The sequence below is a fragment of the Vipera berus genome, assembly GCF_964194415.1.
Source record: "Vipera berus genome assembly, chromosome: 1".
NCBI classification, from domain to species: domain Eukaryota; kingdom Metazoa; phylum Chordata; class Lepidosauria; order Squamata; family Viperidae; genus Vipera; species Vipera berus.
In genome coordinates, this window is record NC_138202.1 from 25,312,059 (window position 1) to 25,332,158 (window position 20,100).

The window sequence follows — 20,100 nt, forward strand, 5'->3', positions numbered from 1 at the left end:
AGAAGAAATAGTAGAAGAAGGCAAAGTTTTGTCATCTGTTGTTCCAAAATGCAAGAGATGCAATAATGATAAGTTGCAAGAAGGCAGATTCCAGTTGATTGTTAGGAACAAGAATTTTTTAATAATAGGAACATTCAATCTGAAATGGACTGAACATGCAAACAAGATGTGGTGCTTATGGTTGAAGAGTGCAGTGCCAAAGTTGGAAGTAGAAAGGAAAAAAATAGATAGTTGATACAGAAATGATATAGTGGTTTCTGCCAACCCAATTATTTCCTGATTTCTAACCCAGTCTTCAAAGAATCTAGACATGGACATGGGCAATACATGGAATACAGAGAAATTAAATTATATGATTGATACAAGTAGGTGGAGGAGGTCACTTATAATAGCAATGGATCATGAATTGCTCATATGCAAGTTCCAGTTCAAGCTAAAACAGAAAGTCAGTCAGTTTCCAGGATATATCTTGAGCATATACACACAATTTTCAAAGAGAACATTGAGAATTGCTTTAAAGTCTTGAACCATTTACAGGGAATCAGAGAAACTGTGGTATAAAATCAAAGATGTTGTTAAAGTTAAAAGTGAATAGAAAATGCCAAAGACCAAGAAACAGACGAAAGCAAGCTGGATGTCAGAACAAACAGTGAAAATTGCCAAGAAGAGAAGCCAGAGCCAAGAAAGACAAAAATTGTAGGAAGGAACATTGAAAAGAATTTCAGAGAGCTATTAAAAAGACAAGAAACAGTATTGCAGTGAAATCTGGAAAGACATCAAAAATGAAAACAGACACAGACAAATAATACCCGAACGATCCCCAAATTTAGAAAGAAGTTCCAACTTTGCATTGATTTGCTAAAAAGACACCAATGGACAAATAGCAACTGAATTCAAGAAGATCAAACAAAGTTGGAAGGAGTATGCTAAAATTCTGTACAAGAGAGATTCCTTAAAATATCATCCCTATTTACAAGAATTTCTAATACAGTAAGATGAAATTAAATGAACACCTTGGTCATTACCAAGTCAGAAGGCTACAGAAATTAATAAAATATTTAGAGAGATATGGCAAGCAACGGAAGAAAGATTCTAACCAAACCATATTAGCAGATCTGAACAATAACGCAATGGCCAATAGATTGGAAAACGTACCCCAGGAGTTTTAACAGTATGTGCAAACTATTCTATAAATGTCCTTAATTTCATATGCTAACAAAATAATGCATAGAGATGTGTAACATAGATTGGTATCCTTCATGGAAAGTGAGATGCCAGATGTTCAAACCGGTTTTAGAAAATGCAAAGGAACATGAAAAATATGCAGACTGGGTAAATGAGAAAACCAGAGAATAGAATAGAAAATATAATAGAAAAGCCTTTGGTTGCGTTGACCATGTCAACCTGTGAAATCTCCTTAGAAAAATGGGAATCCCAAAATTTATAATTGTCCTCTAAGCAGGGGTCCCCAACCTGTAGCTCATGACCCACTACCGAGCCACGGCCTATTGGCTACCAGGGCGCAGGAATGGCTGACCGGTGCACGTGACTGTGCACACATGCACAGCCCCCACACAGAAACATTTGCATTTACACCCACCCACACACAAAACTATCCCTTCTTTTCCTCTTCCTCCCAGTCTGGGCCACCAACTCCGAAAGGTTGGGGAACTTTGCTCTAAAGTTAGACTTTAAAGAAATAAGATAGAGTATTAATGCTTTTGAATGTTGGTGTTATAAAAAGACTTCTGAGAATACCATGGTTAGCTTAGAAAGCAGAGGGGTCACAGGTAAATCAATCTTGAGTATTTGCTTGAGGCAAAATGAACAGGGTCAAGATATTATAATTTGGACCCATTTTGTGAAGACTTGGCTTTTTTTGAGAAATCTATAATGCCAGGAAAGATGAAAAGAAAAAGAAGACAACCAGTTCCAAGTGAATGGACTTGACCACAGTGGCAGTGGGTGCACTGTTGGAAAGCCTGATGGGTCAACTTGGGACAGATCAATTTGTGTGGTTGTTAAGGGTTGACACTGACTTGATGGCATATCCCATCATCTCTCTGGGAATTGGTTCATCACTAACATCTTATTGTTAATTGGTTAACAATAAGAAGATGTTAGTGGTGAGCTAGTTCCCAGAGAGATGATGCTCAACCCCAGTGTCATGTCAAGCTGGGACTAGACAGCCATCTTTTGGGAATACTTAAATCTGGATTCCTGCACTGAGTAGGGGCCAACCCTGGTCTAGGCTAGAGTGTGCCTTCCAACTTCTTTCATCACGCTAAGCCAAATAGAGACAAGTTACATTATGGCTGACATGAGACCAGTGTTTTTGAAATGTTGATCCCATGAAAACCCTGAAATGTTTGCTGCTAGTGAATCCACATGAAATGGTGCTTGGCAACTTGCACTTGGAAAGAGCAGTAATAGCGTTTGAAACTTGGGGAGAAGCTATTTCACAGCCCCTCCATAGAATGACATGAGGATCGCAAAATTATTCAAATTCACAGCATTGGCCTGTGGGGATTCATCTCAGTGATGCTAAAATGCAGAAATGTCTGTGGCTCAATTAGTCTTTCTACAAAGCATAATTTAGTTGTACTGAAAAATATAAATTCAGACTCTTGAGTGTAAAACTTGCTGTTTGAGTACAGTGGTTGCCTCTAACAAGGTATTGTGTTCTCCTCACTAGTGAAATGTTTTTACTAATAAGCCAGTCATCCTAATGATGATGGTGAAGATCACTTGTGACTTTTTCTTCTAATCATTATTTTATTTTGAATGTTTACCCCCTTTTCCCTTCCCTCCACCCTCCCATAACTCCCTCTCTTGGGCAGGCATTTACCGAGACACAGAAGAAAAGACTGTTGTCATGGAAACAGCAGGTGCAAAAACTGTTCAGGTCTTTCCCTCGTAAATCCATCTTAGACCTCTCGGGATACCGGCAGCAAAGAACGTAAGATTGGGGCTTCGTCCTGCAGACTCAACTCCTGGGAGTGCCAATGCTATAGAGGGTTGGCTGTGTTCATGCTGTGGGGCTAGGCCTAGAGGGCCAGTGGGTGGGAGGCACACCCCTTGGATCTAGGAGGGGAAAAAAATCAAGGCTCGCAGTTGCCCAGGAACAAGCCTAATCCAGCCTAGCAACTTTTACACTTCCACTGTGCCTGGAAACTGTGGTGGGTTGAGCAATTTGTAATCAAGTGACAGGGTAGGAGTTGGAAGAAATCACACATACAAAATTATTAATTTCCAGATTCTCAACAAGAATGTCGCTTTAGTTCAAATTAAATTATTTGCAGTGATTTATTTATTTTGGTCATTTCAGTGCAAAGCTCTAAAATAGTTCTGTAATTCTGTGAAGCCTTATTTAATTACAGCATTTTAAAGTGAGTTTGCCATGTCCATAGACAACGTGCAAGATCTTTAGCTTCAAGGCTCCCCTTAGAAAGAGGGAGATTAGGACACTTTAACCAAGTTTGTATATTTATCATGACTGAGTTGTCTGTTTGGAGTTTGTAATACAGAAGGTGAATTGCATTGACTTGGATTTGTCTGATCTTTTTTTCTTAGCCGAGGTTTTGGCCAGTCAAACTCCTTACCGACAGCTGGATCTGCAGGTGCAGGAATGAGCAGAAGAAACCCACGGCAATTCCAAATTCCCTCTCGAAATCTCCCCACTACACGGCTGGGGCTTTTGGGTCCCAGTGGCCTCCTAGGATCCAGCCAGCGCAATGGAGCTGCCAACCCCACTATCTTAAAGCAAGGAAGACAGGTGGGTATCCATCAACTTGTGGATGATTCCTCAAAACCACAGGGCCTGTGATAAAATGAGATAGAAAAGTTTAGTGCAAACTAGAGAGAACTATTTCAGAAGTGAGGTGGCTGGATCACCCCTCAGTGAAAACCTCAGTACAGATTCATCCAATGTTGTTACTGGCCCTCTTGGGATTTTCTGTTACTGAACTGAAACATTATCTAAATAAACGTTACGTGGAATTAATTTAACAAGTTTTGCTGCCGCAAGGTGTAGAGATAATCACTAATTTTGATAATTTCAGAAAGGATTTTTACAGATCTGTGCCGGTTAACTCTGCAAAGAGGCATCCCGCCGTGTTAACTAAACAAACTGCCTGTTTTATAAACATTCAGTTCAAAATGTAGTACAGGTAATCTTCAACTTACAGCCATTCATTTAGTGACTGTTTGAAGTTACAGTGGCATAAAAAAGTGATTTATGACCTTGCACTTAAGGCCATTGCAACATCCCCAATGGTCACTTGATCAGAATCTGGGTTCTTGGCAACTGGAATGTATTTACAATGTCTGCAGCATCCTGGGTTCATGTGATTGCCATTTACCACCTTCCCAGCTGGCAAAGTCAATGGGGAAAGTGTCTATGGAGATTCTCAATCGCCAAGGTCATGGTTGTCCCAAAGGTGCTTTTACAAAAGGCAAGTGGACTTGCTTGGTTTTTTTTTCTTAAAAGCATTTCGCTTCCCATCCAAGAAGCTTCTTCAGTTCAATTCAGAACTGAAGAAGCTTCTTGGATGAGAAGCAAAATGTTTTCAAGGGAAAAAATAAGGAAGTCCAGTTGCCTTTTGGAAAAGCACCTTTGGGTCAATGCGGAAAACTGGGTTCTCTTTACAACTATGTGATTTACTTATCACTGCATTGATTTGCTTAACAATTGTGGGAAAAATGCCATAGAATTGGGCACACCTTACTTAGCAATGGAAATTCTGGTTCCAGTTGCAGCCATAAGTTGAGAACTATTTGTATATCTAATAATAATAATAATAATAATAATAATAATAATAATAATAATAATAATAATAATAATGATGATGATGATGATGATGATGATGATGATGTTAGAAGGGACCTTGGAGGTCATCTAGTCCAACCCCCTGCTCAGACAGGAAACCCTATACCATCTCAGATAAATGGTTATCCAGTCTCTTCTTAAAAACTTCCAGTGTTGGAGCAGTCACCACTTCTGGAGGCAATTTGTTCCACTGATTAATTGTTCCAACTGTCAGGAAGTTTCTCCTTAGTTCTAGGTTGCTTCTCTCTTTGATTAGTTTCCATCCGTTGCTTCTTGTCTTGCCTTCAGGTGCTTTGGAGAATAGCTTGACTTCCTCTTCTTTGTGGCAACTCCTGAGATATTGGAGACGTCTTGCAAAGGTCAATGCTGAAAGAAATGTGCATCCATTTCATTGCCATGATACTGTTTTTTGGGGAACATCTGGCAGGCAGTTGTTAAAAACTGATAGTCTTTAATCTAAAAGCTGTCTTTCCAAAGATGTCACTCTCCAGAAAAAGGGATTTTTAACTGCCAGAATTCCAAGTCTTGGGAATTATACTGTAATCCCTGCACATGTGCGTTTGTCCATTTGAGGAAAAGCTGGTCTAAAATCACAAGGCAACCTCTATATGTGTATGATTCAGAGTATGATTTTTTTTTCTTTTATGGAAAAGAAAAATTATCACTCACCTAAAGTTCCTTTGTTACTCTCTTTCCAGTTTCCTTCTTGGACTAAACTGAACACTCTTACACTGAATTTTCAGTTTAAAAATGAAAAATGAAAGAGATTGTGCTGGCCAAAATAGTCTGCAGGCATTTCCTGTTTTCACTGTCTTCAGTGCTGCAAAGAGGTCCTGTAAAGGGGATGAGGATTGCTGAGGGAGGAAAAATAAAATGCTTTGAGTGCAGGAGAGACTGTAGGGATTGATGGTCTTAGTCTGGCCTGATCAAAAAGCAAATGCAGCGTTTGATAGGTTAAATTGAAATTGTATAGAAGAAATACAAGCAATTGTGTGAATTATAGTTGCAAGTTGGTGCATTGAAGAGTGGCCTGGTTCACATACAATATTAAATTATGTTGGTATTACAAATTAGCGTGCTTTATCCCCTTGCCTTCAACCTTTCCTTTCTAGCCCATCCATGAGGAAATTGGAAGATTTCATTTGATCAAGTCTGGTTATATTATACTTGATCCCAGATAGATTGAGACTAGTACTAATTATGGTTTAGGAGACAAAATAAATGTCAAACCATGGCTAATTATAAGTTTATCTTCCTAAGTACATTTAAGACTGGCTGTTATTCTCTTGTCAGGCTGAATCTAGTAGGTTACTTAACTTGAAAATTGTAAAATCTTCCAGTTTCCTCCCTAGGAGGTGAACAAGAATGGAGCTAAAGGTTTACTCAAATTCATTCCTATAGGGTTACTGTGTCATAGTGTGATTTAGCATTTACACATACTCAAAGGAAGCCTTGGATTCATAGTGTGGATAGCATTCACACATATTCAAAAGAATCCATTGGATCAATCATGTGGATAGCATTCATACACACTCAAAAGAAGCCAGTCCATAGCACTCAATATGCTAAACCTGAATATGATCAGTTGATTTATTATTTAATTCAGTTTAGCTGCCGCCTAACTGTTAAATCAACCCTGGCAACTTACAATATAATCAACCATAAAAGCACAATTCTGTACTAAGCAAGATGGGATCCAGTTTACTTTATGCAAAAACATAGACAAAAACGCATCCAACAAAGGGCTCCAACCATCTTGAGCTACGGTCTGGGAAAACAATCAAGGATAATATAAGGAGTGAGGGAGTGGAGGTGATCCAGGGCCTCAATTTCCTCTGTCTATTTTTGTCCCAGACTCAAAGTTAAAAAAGATGCCCTACTAGAGAATGAAGTCAAGAGCCGATGGTGGGAGCAGCACTCGTAGTTCTTCAGTGTGGTCCAACCAGATATCATTGAAATTGTTCATAAGCAGATAATCAAATCAATCATAGGTAGTCCTTGATTAATGACCACAACTGGGACCAGAATTTCCATTGCTAAGCAAGGCAGTCCTTGATGAGTCATGCCCAACTTTATGACATTGTTGTCATGGTTGCTAAATGGATTGCTGCAGTTGTTGGGTGAATCTGGTGGTCATTAAGTGAATCCGGCTTCTTCCATTGGTTTTGCTTGTTGGAAGCTGGCTGGGAAGGTTGCAAAGGGTGACCACATGCTGCATCCGTCATAAACCTATGCCAGTTGTCAAGTGTCCGGATTTTGATCATGTTACTGTGAGGGATGCTGCAACAGTCATCAATGTGAGGTCCGGTTGTAAATTACTTTTTTCAGTGCTGTTGTAATTTCAAACAGTCATAAATGAATGGTTGTAAGTTAAGGACTACCTGTATGGACAAATGCATTTGAAGCAGGAAGAGTTCCTGAAGTGAAATGTTTTGCTGCCCCCTTTCCAAAATCGGGGCAATTGTCCCTTTCCTGATGAAATCTGACACACCAGCAAATTAGCCTTCTGGTATAATTCTAGGGATTGTAATGCTGCTAGGGTCCCTGCATTTATGACTTGCCTTCTTTTAACAACTCCTGGTCTGTTGTCTTTCCATAGAATCTTTGGTTTGCAAATCCAGGAGGAAGTAACAGTATGCCCAGCCGAAGCCATAGTTCTGTGCAGAGGACCCGTTCACTGCCTGTCCACACCTCTCCTCAGACAATGCTTATGTTTCAGCAACCTGGTAAGTCTGATCGGTTTCCTTCTTTCTCACCCTCTTATGTTCCCCCTGAAAGAGTGATGGACGTGTGAAAAGTATGGCTTGTTAACAATTCCTTTGGGAAGATCTTTGAGAGTAATTATTTGGCAAGAGGTGAACTCTCCCCCACCCCACATTTTGTGTCAGATTGAATTAGAAATAAGTAATTTCCCCTTGGCAGATGATACCACTCTAATGGCAGAAAGTGAAGAGGAACTAAAGAGCCTCTTGTTGCGAGTGAAGAAGGAGAGTGCAAAACTTGGGTTGAAACTTAACATTAAGAAAACCAAGATCATGGCATCCGGCCCTCTCAATTCCTGGCAAATAGATGGGGAAGAAATGGAGGTAGTGACAGATTTTATTTTCCTGGGCTCCAAGATCACTGCAGATGGGGACTGTAGCCAAGAAATTAAAAGACGTTTGCCCCTGGGGAGGAAAGCCATGGCAAATCTAGACAGCACACTAAAAAGCAGAGACATCACCCTGTCAACAAAAGTGCGTATAGTCAAGGCTATGGTCTTCCCAGTTGCAATGTATGGCAGTGAAAGCTGGACCATAAGAAAGGCTGAGCGCCAAAGAATTGAAGCCTTTGAACTATGGTGCTGGAGAAGACTCCTGCGAGTCCCTTGGACTGCAAGGCGATCAAACCGGTCAGTCCTAGAGGAGATCAACCCTGACTGCTCTTTAGAAGGCCAGATCCTGAAGCTAAAACTCAAATACTTTGGCCACCTAATGAGAAGGAAGGACTCACTGGAGAAGAGCCTAATGCTGGGAAAGATTGAGGGCAAGAGAAGAAGGGGACGACAGAGAATGAGGTGGCTGGATGGAGTCACTGAAGCAGTGGGTGTGAGCTTGAGTGGACTCCGGAGGATGGTGGAGGACAGGAAGGCCTGGAGGAACGTTGTCCATGGGGTCGCGATGGGTCGGACACGACTTCGCAACTAACAACAACAATTTCCCCTTGAACTGGAAAATAAACCACCATTGAACTCTGGACTAATAGTCATTGGTCATGATTCGTATAGCGGTTATTTTTAGTGTAGTGCAGGAAAATTATCTTGAGAGGTGTTTTTTTTTTTAATCAGTTCCTATTTACTTTGATGAAACAAAATTTCATTGAATTTATTGCACACAAACTGAGCATTTTGATGAAATTTTCTGAGTGAACTACGGTGTTCTTGAACCTAGTTATGGGATGGCCAACAGATAGGAGCCATCCCAGTGACTTCCTATTTTTCCTTTAAATCCTCTAGGAAAACTTCATGAGGGAGCTTCTTCCATGGAGTTTTTTCAGATTGGGAAAGGTGGGTAGTGAGGGAGACCTTAAAATGGTAGGAAGAGGGATAATAGAAAATAATGCCAACAAATAATATTACTGTCCCTTCCAAGAACCCAGTTAAACACCCTTTGGAGAAATTCGAAAGAAATTCTCAAGCATCTTGAAAATAAGATAGAAAAACAGAAGCCTAATTCATGGGAAAAGAAACCTTAGAAATTGCAATGCAGGTTAGTCCTCGACTTATGACCACTAATTGAGCCCCAAATCTCCATTGCTAAGCAAAGCAGTTGTTAAGCGAGTTTTGCCTCATTTTATGACCTTTCTTGCCAGAGTTGTTAAGTGAATCACTGCAATTGTTAAGTAACTGTTCTTAGTTAATTGCTAACTGATCTGGATTTCCCATTGACTTTGCTGGTCAAAAGGTCACAAAAGGTGATCACATCACACACACACACACACACACACACACACACACACACACACACGGCACTCTGCAGCCATCATAAAGGCATGCCAGTTGCCAGGCCTCTCAATTTTTATCCCATGATCCTGGGGCTTCCTGCATCAGTTGTAGGTGTGAAAATGATCATAAGTCACTTTTTTCAGTACCACTGCTACTTCAGGCGGTCACTAAGCAAATGTTGTAAGTCAAGGACTTTATGTACAGATTCTGGCACAGTATTAGTTTGTTAATATTTATATTTTAATTTTTATCATGTTTAATGTTTTTATCAATTTATTTGGTTGCAAGCCACCTAGAATTGCCTCTAGGTGAGATGGGAATAAATTCATATATTATTTACTTATAGAGCTATACCTATAAAAATGCTGATGGAAGGGCCAAAACCCTGCCAGGCAACAAATCCTCTTCAAGAATTAGTTCTAGAGAAAATCATTTTGATTCCCAAAAGTTGTTGCTGGGTTTCACCCTCTTTAATTGTTTCTGTTGAAATAAATGGAGATATTTACAGGGAATATTATGTTAAATCATCAGTTATTTACCATAAATAAACCAACCTTATTTTATTAAGTCTCACTTAGCTGGGTTCATAAATCACATTAAGCTGAAATAGTGATTTGCAGATGTCATGCAGCATGCTAACAAATTACACGTAAATAAACAACTTATGGTATCATTTAGAATCCATAATGGCTGGGGGTTACACAGAATGAAGTCAGAATGAAATAAACCTCATTTTGACTTACCATATCCTGGGAATATGCTAAAAGTTCAGGGCTATGGAGCAACCAGCTTGTAGCTTTTTGTAACAGGAGATTTGAATGATGAATTATGGAGAAGGATCTCATTGTAAGATGTCAAGTATTGTGAGCAATGTAAGAGTCAGAGTGGCATCAAATTGGCTCAGTCTCTGTGAACCCCATGAACAAAAGCACAACTTGTTCCGAACTTCATTTAAAAAGTTGAAAGTGTATGTTTTATTCATCCATCTGCTTCTGTGCCCGATTGTGCATCTTTCTCCATATTATATTGTTGTCTTCTGTCTTAATTTGCATCTTCAGTAAACATAGGTATTGCAAGGAATTGAAACGTTATTGTACATCTCCTTGGCTAGAGTTAATCGTCCCTTGCTGGTGGGGTTATACCATCTTCAGATTGCTTCAAAATTATCTAGAAGAATCGAGAGAACTTCCATTAAGCCTAAAGGGAGAAAGTCCTTTTTTCGCTTAAAATAATAATAATAATCACACCTTGCAATAGCTATACCGTAAAGTTGTGTTTAGCTAGAGGAAAAACCTTTCAAGTAGTAGTAGCAGTTCTCATCTGCTGTATTTAGTCCTCTCATTATCTTTGCAGAGTTCCCGGTCCCAGTGACAGAACCTGATATCAATAATAGGCTGGAGTCCTTGTGCCTCAGTATGACTGAACATGCCCTAGGAGGTAAAAGCTATTATATATTTTTTCTTCTCTCTTTTACGCTCAGATTAAAATTGCATCAAGCCTTTCTGATACTGTGAACCCCAAAGCTCAGACTTTTGCTACTTGGCTAATAGGGATTTAATATTTGAAAGCTGCATATATGCAAACTCTCTTATTTTTGCCATTGAAGTGGTAATCTTTGCAGTTTTAGACTTTCATTTTCTGTTAGGCACATCAGCAGCTGAACATTAATTCAGCTTTAATCCAACCACATTAGAAGCATTAGTGCTATTTGTAATTGTTCTTCGATTTTCCCCAATAGCTCATCAGGTTGCTTCCAACCTGGGGGTTCACCTACCAGTATAATGTTGACTTTGTCCTGGTGGGAATGTCTGTTTTTTATGGAAAAATATTAGAATGTGTTGCCACTTTCTTTTCCAATAGATCATATTTTGTCTGATTCCTCATCTATCACCTGCCCATTATCTATGTCCTAGGTGGGTCTGGAAGCATCCAGATCAAACCTTCAAGATTTGTTCCAGAGGGATGCTTTATCTCTTCAAGTGACATGCACAATCCTAATATTTATCATGGTTATTATTTTTATTTTCCAACCCATCTACTCATTGAGCTTAATGCATCACTTATAAGAAACGTAACATCACATAGAGTTAAAACAAACATTAAAAACACTCAAGGGTTTCCACAGGGTGTGGTCAAAAAAAGTTAAACAAAAGTTAACAGTGCATTCAAAACTCTGCTTTTTTTTAATGTTTCACACGTAAATAAAAGCAGGCAGAGCTTTTATCAAACCATCATGGCCACCATCTTCACGTTTGCACCATATCCTGCAAACAATCCTGAAACATTCATTAGAAGCAACAGTTACTAAAATCAATAAAAGCAGAAGAAGTCCAAACAGAAGACCACTAGAAGATAAATCAGAATTTTAGTGTATAACGGAAAGGAGATGAAGCTGATGGTTTTTATATTCATGATACAAAGTCACTGTCTCTCAGGCCAACTCACCTCATAGGATTGTTGTTGTGGAGAAAATTCTAGGAGGAGGGTGTGTTTGATATGTTTGCTGCCTTAACTTATTTGTAAAAATAATAAAACTGGGATATAAATAAAAAATAATATACCAGGGCAAATGTGTTTTATCTGTCAGAATCCATTTATATCACATTTCATAATTGTATAGGTAGAACAACGTGCTATTTCTGAGGATTCTGCCATCTCTCCGAAGGGGGGGGGGAGAGGATGGTTACTAAAGCGATTTTCAAACAACAGGGGATGTCTTAACTGGGGAAGGGAGGGGGACAGACAGGTCTGGATTGTATCTTCATTTACAACTGAAAAGGAAAGCAATAACCATAAAACCAAGGAGAGTTCCCTTTCCCATGGAAGGCCCTGACACCTAGCAACTGACGACAGCCTGACCAAATGGATGAGGGGAGGGGCTGAAATGGGAATGGTTTATATAGTATTGAAATGTAACTTTTGTCAGATTCCGTCTTGTATTCCCACAATCGATTCCATCCTAGTAAACATTTTCCTTTTGGACTAAACTTGCATCCAAGAGTTCTTATTTCCTAAGATGTGGATTGAGGTGGGTCCTGACAGTAGACGGAATCTGCTTTAAGAGTCAACCTGGAAGGGAAAACCTTACCGGGGGACTTTGCAACAAATACAATGTCTGGCGACGAAGCAAGAGAGGAGGGAAGCCCCATGGAGGGGGAGTCTTCCCCCCAAATGGAATCCCAGAGACAATGGGAAGCTGAAGCAGCATATTCCCCCGGGGAAGAAGCGGTGGAGCAGTACGACCGAAAACCCCGGTGGTCGATGGGCGTTGGAAGGAAAAGTGAGTGGGAAAAGGCTTCGGGAGAAACGACCCTGAGGCGTAGTAACCACCAACCGGAATGGAGGCAAGAGATGGAGAGTTCCCTGCACGCCAGCGAGGAGGAGCGGATCCTGGAAAAGGCCATTGATCTGATGAAAGCAACCCTGAGTTCACTGAGGGAGGAGAGAGCTGAAAATCGCAACCGAGGCAGCGCCTGGGGACGCAACTGGAAAGGTAACGGAGGGGATCCAACACCTGAAACCCCGGGGCCATCCAATGGAACAGGAATTGCTGCCTCAGCAGTACCCACCCCCCCAGAACCACAGATGGGGACCAGGATGAGGAGCGATACCGGCCACGGCGCAGACAACGCTCCAGCCAAAGACTCCCGCCCCTGGAAGTCAAATTCAAGGGGGAGCCATCACGACTGGGATTTTTCCTAACCCAAGTACTCAGCTACATGGAAGAGTACGGACGGGACATCCCCAGTGACAAAACACGCATCCGAATTGTGCAATCTGCCCTGGACGGGACGGCTGCAGACTGGGTGGTGAACTTGCATGACTCCAACGCCCCAGAACTCAACGACTTCAACCGATTCATGTCATCTTTGAGGCGACGGTTTGAGGATCCTTTGGCTGACCGTAAGGCCCGGGAGAGAATCAAAACGGTGAGGCAGGGCAGGCGAGCAGTGGCTGATTATACCCAAGAATTCCGAGCCATTGCCAGCAAGCTGAACTGGCCAGAAGACATCCTCCTTAGCCACTTCAAAGACGGTCTGAACTACGACCTGTATGATGCTTGCCTGCCTCGAGGAGACCCACCCCACCTCGATGGCTGGTACATCCTGGCGGAGGAAGTGGAAATAGACCTACTGAAGAGACACCGCAGAGGAAAACCATGGGGCCGCCTGCCACCCGAGCAAACACGCGAGGGGGAAAAACCACCAGCCACAGCCAAAAAATCAACAAGTTGCTTCAACTGCGGGAGAGAGGGCCACCGTGCTGCAGAATGTCGTTCAAAAGCCCCCCCACGAAAACCAGAGGCATCATCCTCCAAGAAGCCGGGGAAGCCCCAAGGCAACACAAAAGAATCTTCCATGAAGGGGACAGAGGCTGTAGAGTCCACAATTCCTGCCAGGAACTGGGACTGGACTCCGGCCTGCACCGCAGGGACGGTGGACAACTCGGAAGACAGCTCAGAGGGAGAACCATTGGTAAGTGGACCCCTTCCACCCATACTTAAGACAGTGACTATATTAGCTTCCCCTATGCCTGAAGCAGCCAAAATAAAAGCTCTGATAGACTCTGGGTGCATCCGCTGCCTTATCAGCCCAATGCTGGTGGAGAGATTGAGCATCCCAGTGAGGAGGCTAAAACAACCAATCTCTTTTAGTCAATTAGATGGGACAATAGCAGGGGGAGGACCAGCCACCCTAGCCACTTTACCAATCCACCTATCACTGGGGCCCCATGAGGAGGACATAACGTTTATAGTGGCCCCAGGCATGGAATGCCCAATGATCCTAGGACTGGAATGGCTGAAGAAATGGAACCCCGGGATAAACTGGAGGACAGCAGAACTCAATTTCCCAAAGGGGGGGCAGAAGAACTTAGACTCCAAAAGCACCCCCCCAACCCAGATGGAGGAGACAGCAGCAGTGGGGAAAGAGAAGGGATTACCAGAGATACCGGAGGAATACAGGGACCTGGCTGAGGTTTTCAGTGAGGAAAGAGCAGATGAGCTTCCCCCCCACCGCCCCACAGACTGCACCATAGAATTCAAACCTGGGGCAAAACTCCCAAAACCCAGGATGTATGCCATGAGCCCAAGGGAAATGGCAGAAATGGAGAGATTCATAAAGAAAAACTTAGAAAGAGGATTTATTGAGCCTGCCAAACCCAAAGTGGCCGCCCCGGTTCTGTTCAGGGAGAAGAAGGATGGGTCCTTTCGTTTGGTTGTGGACTATAGAAATTTGAACACAATTAGTGAATGTAATCTGTACCCCCTTCCCCTAATGAAGGATATGTTATCCCACTTATCGAAAGGAAAGATTTTTACCAAACTAGACCTGAGGGAAGCATACTACCGTATTAGGATTAAGGAAGGAGACGAATGGAAGACTGCATTCAACTGCTCAATGGGGTGCTATCAATTCAAAGTATTGCCATTCGGACTGCAAGGGGCCCCCGCAGTCTTTATGCAATTAATTAATGACGTGCTGAGAGAGCACCTATATAAGGGGGTCCTGGTTTACCTCGATGACATCCTTATCTTCACAGAAACCAAAGAGGAACATATCAAACTAGTCAGAGCAGTCCTGAAGAAGTTGAGAGCTGCCCACTTATATGCTAAATTATCGAAGTGTGAATTCCATCAGGAAAAAATCGACTACCTGGGATATCGCATATCTCCAGAGGGCATCGAAATGGACCCTGAGAAGGTCAGGGCAGTACTAGAGTGGGCACACCCCCCCGCACACGGAAGCAATTGCAAAGTTTCCTGGGGTTTGCAAACTTCTACCGCCAATTCATCCCCGCATTTGGCCAAATAGCCATGCCCCTCACAAATTTGTTGAAAACGAAGGGGGGGGGGTCACCCGTGAAACCCAGCCAGCCTCTGAAATGGTCAATGGAATGTCAAGCAGCATTTGAGAGGCTAAAGAGACTTTTTTTCTGCTGAACCTGTCCTAAAACACCCAGATCCCGACAAACCTTTTGTAATACAGGCAGATGCGAGTGATGTAGCGGTAGGAGCCGTACTATTACAAGAAAATGATGGGGGGACATTGCAACCATGCGCATACACATCCAGAAAACTCACAGAAACAGAACAACGCTGGCCAATATGAGAAAAAGAGGCATTCTCGTTGAGGTGGGCATTACTAACATGGCGCCAATTTTTAGAAGGAAATAAAATACCTTTCCAGGTCTGGACAGACCACAAAAATTTGGAAGCACTAAAAACGCCCAGGAAGCTCACTCCTAAGCAAGCCCGCTGGTCCCAACATTTTCACCGATTCAATTTCACTCTCAAACACTTACCGGGGGGAAAGAACTTCCTGGCAGATGCATTATCCCGCATGCCCCAATATAACAGCACAAGAGTTACTGACTTTAAACCACTTGTACCGGAACAACAACTGGCAGCACCAGTCACCACCAGGGCACAAGAAAAAATGAAGCCGAAGGTAGATAGCCAAACTGGAATAGAATTCAGGAAATCTTTGGAAAGTGATGAATGGTTCCAGAAAAATAAACATGTGTGCACAATTAAAGATGGACTGCCATGGGTGGGGGAGAAGCTATATATACCTGCCACACAGAGAATCAATTTCATGCAACTGTGCCATGATACAAAATCAGCAGGACACTTTGGCTTTGTAAAAACCTTACACTTAACTAAAAGGCAATTTTGGTGGCCATCTATGAAAAAGGACATAGAAAGCTATGTGGGTAGCTGTCAAATTTGCGCGATGGCCAAAAGACTGCAAGGGAAACCGCCAGGTCTGTTACAACCGGTGGCAAACCCCTCAGCCCCATGGAAAGAAATAGCCATGGATTTTATCGTAGAACTGCCAGAAAGTAATGGAAACACCGTAGTCTGGACTGTCACAGATCTGTTCTCTAAGCAAGTACATTTCATACCTTGCCAAAAAATCCCGACTGCAAAAGCATTAGCAAAACTTTTTGTACAGCATATTTACAGATTGCACGGGGTACCACAACACATCATATCTGACAGAGGGGTGCAATTTACGTCGGCATTTTGGAAAGAATTTTTATCCCTCTTAGGAACCACCCAAGGACTGTCATCTAGTCACCATCCTCAGACAGACGGAGCTTCTGAAAGACTTAATAATATACTTGAACAATATCTGAGATGCTATATTAATTTTCAGCAGTCCGACTGGACGGACCTACTGCCTTTTGCAGAAGTAGCATATAATAATGCAGTCCACTCAAGCACAGGTTACACTCCTTTTTAAGTAGCTACAGGCCAGAGTTTCAACCCAATACCAGAACTAACCCCAAAAGAACCGGTTATCCCTGATCTGAAGGAATGGATTGCTCAATTACAAAATACATGGCCAATCGTTAGGAAAGCGTTGGAAGATACCAGAAAAGCATACAAGACACAGGCAGACAAAAAAAGAACCGATCCCACACCATTTAGGGTAGGAGAGATGGTATATTTATCCACAAAATACCTGAAATCACTCCAACCCTGTAAAAAACTAGGACCAAAATATATTGGACCCTTTCCAATTAAAAGAATCATAAACCCAGTAACAGTTGAATTAGAACTACCCAAAAATCTTAGACGAATACACCCAACCTTCCACTGCAGTCTATTAAAGAGAGAACAACAATCACCACTACGAGAAAAAATCCCACCACCACCACCACCCATCATGGTGGAAGGAGAACAACATTTTGAAGTGAAAGAAATCTTAGATTCCAGAAAACACCATGGAACGATACAATATTTAGTGGCATGGAAACACCTCCCCTCCTCAGAAAATGAGTGGGTTAACAAACTCCATGTTAAAGCACCTAAGTTGCTTAAGAGGTTTCATACAGAATATCCAAACAAACCAGGCTAACATTTATATGTTTTCTTTCCCCACAGATGGACTCATCTTTTTTCTGAAAGGAGAGCCGAATGTCAGAATCCATTTATATCACATTTCATAATTGTATAGGTAGAACAACGTGCTATTTCTGAGGATTCTGCCATCTCTCCGAGGCGGGGGGGAGAGGATGGTTACTAAAGCGATTTTCAAACAACAGGGGATGTCTTAACTGGGGAAGGGAGGGGGACAGACAGGTCTGGATTGTATCTTCATTTACAACTGAAAAGGAAAGCAATAACCATAAAACCAAGGAGAGTTCCCTTTCCCATGGAAGGCCCTGACACCTAGCAACTGACGACAGCCTGACCAAATGGATGAGGGGAGGGGCTGAAATGGGAATGGTTTATATAGGATTGAAATGTAACTTTTGTCAGATTCCGTCTTGTATTCCCACAATCGATTCCATCCTAGTAAACATTTTCCTTTTGGACTAAACTTGCATCCAAGAGTTCTTATTTCCTAAGATGTGGATTGAGGTGGGTCCTGACATTATCACTATATGTGCAAATGTCCCAAGATTTTCCTGGTTTCTAAAAGAACTTCAGTTGGTTTGGTAGAAAGGGAAGGAAAAAAAACATTTGCTTTTAAAAGACAACTTGCTGAGACATTTCATAAGACTTTGTTCCCTATACATTGTTTTTATTCTGAAATGATCAAGCAAGGATTGTCCTTTACATAACATCTCAAAGAGAAATAAAAGAATTGAGGAGTTTTGGATTTTCTTTTTTTACATCAAGATAGGATATTTTTTTTCCCTATTAGGATAAACAGTAGAAGAAATGAAACCTAAATATCAGACCGATAAACATGATTGTTTGACTAGCCACATTAAAAGGGAGAATTGTAATAGCTGGCCTCAGAGTAGGGTGATGATTAAGGATAGTTGTGGGACTAAGGATGAACAGGCTGCCTCCATCCTTAACAAAACCTGCTGTGTCTCTCCACCATATATGCTTATGTAACTCACAAGCCACAGTCTCACCAGCAGCTTCAGAAGTATTTCCTCTGTCTCATTCCTGTGCTAAATGGAGAACATTATGCAGGTTTGTGAGTTAGAAGGAGGGGGAGGCAGGAGGTGAAGTTTAAATAGACAGTGGCTCCTTTTCATTTTCCCCCTTCTTTGAAATTGTCCAATGCAGGGCTACCAGATCTAAGCTGCAAAAAGAGTATTATTGATTACTAGATAATATTGAAGACATATAGAAAACTTTTAACTTCTCTGTCATCTAGGAGTTGTCCAGATTTTTGCAGCCCAGATCTATTGATGCATTTTAAAGATACACAGTAGAAAGCAATGAGAGATAGACGCATGGTTCACCACTAGGACACATAGTAATATGGTTTCTTTGGTTAATGAGGATTATAAAGGATGCCTTATATATCAAAACCAAGCCAGCTGTGGTTTACCAGCCTTTGGATACAGTTGAGAGGGAGGGAAAAGCCATCAAATAGAATTTCCTACTGCTAGAACAAGTTTATTTATTTATTTATTTATTTATTTATTTATTTATTTATTTATTTATTATATTTAAATGATGATAATATGGGCAAAGAACTTTGGATGTCAAATTAACTAAAGTAGTGGCATATAAAGAAAACTTATATAAAATGTTTTACAGATGGCATATGACACCAGTGAGATTAGCAAAATGTTTAAAAACACTTCAAACCACTGTTGGAAATGCAAACAAAGACCAGGTACTTACTATCATATCTGGTGAACATGCCCGAAAGCAAAAAGATTTTGGGTAAAAATACATTTATGATTGGAGAAAATGACTAAATAACAAGTAGACTTTAAGACAGAATTATTTTTGTTAGGAATAATAGGAGCAAATTATGAGAAAGATTGTATATATTTAATTTTACACGTACTAACTGCAGCAAGAATTGTATTTGCCCAGCATTGAAAGAATGAAAATTTACCAACTGAAGAAGTATTAATTAAGAAAATTTTAGAGTGTGCAGAAATAGACAGATTGACTTTAAAGATAAAAGAGAAAGAAGACGTCAGTGTATTTTAGAACATGGGATAATTTCTATCAATGGCTAGAAACGTGAGTTAGAGAGAAAGGAATATTTATGATAATTAACTATTATCTATTATTTCTTGTTAAACACCTGAACCCAGACATTATGCTGTTAGCTAAATATTGAGAATGTTATTTGAAAAAATCCTAACCCCAAACCCAACCCTAATCCCAACCCTAACCCAAATCCCAATCCCACCTCATTCCTAACCCTATAAAAACTAATAAAATTTATACACAAAAAAAGAATTTCCTACTGCTGAATGAACACATTTATCTTGAAATGGAGAAAGCCATAAAGTTCTTTAAAGAGACAGTTATAAAGTTACCAGCTGTCTAAGTGTAAAATGGTCACTAATAAAATACACAGTGCAACTAGTGATTTTTTAAAAAAGGACAACTTTAATAAATAAATTGAACCTTTGTTTATCCACTCCAGTATATAGGAAGGGAACCACATTATTACCTCCTGCCTGTAGAAAATCCCTATCAGTTCTAGCTGAATGTACTGGAATAACTGAGTAATAAGTTTGACCTGGTGAAAAGTACTTTATTCTTTTCTTGAGGAGCTACCAAGAGAAAGAAGGGAAAGAGAAGGGAAATAACGCTGGTGTCAGAAAGTTAACAACTACTTGTTATTAAAGACAAATCCACAAAATGATTCTGATGGAGTTAGGAGCTAGGAACGTTGCTTCGGATGAATGAATGGATGAATGAATGTGCTTTGGTGTTTTTTGCTACTAGTCATCGATCGCCATCTGTTGGATTTGCTGAAGCATTGTCCCCATAATGGCATGTATAATGCCATAATATTGCAATGCTGAACAGATTGGAACAGGAATGGGTTTGGGGCAGAAAAGGATT

At 41.0% G+C, this 20,100-nt stretch overlaps 1 protein-coding gene across 2 annotated transcripts in view; it reads left to right on the forward strand.

Annotated features, from left to right (window-relative positions):
- The window catches only part of SAMD4A (sterile alpha motif domain containing 4A), a 150,514-nt gene that overhangs the window by 129,337 nt on the left and 1,077 nt on the right, over nucleotides 1-20,100 (forward strand). For both annotated transcript variants that reach the window (XM_081329332.1, XM_081329333.1), the window contains 4 exons: nucleotides 2,841-2,959; nucleotides 3,574-3,775; nucleotides 7,428-7,554; nucleotides 10,665-10,748. In XM_081329332.1, coding sequence (XP_081185458.1) covers nucleotides 2,841-2,959; nucleotides 3,574-3,775; nucleotides 7,428-7,554; nucleotides 10,665-10,748 — 532 coding nt within the window. The remainder of the gene's footprint in view (nucleotides 1-2,840; nucleotides 2,960-3,573; nucleotides 3,776-7,427; nucleotides 7,555-10,664; nucleotides 10,749-20,100) is intronic.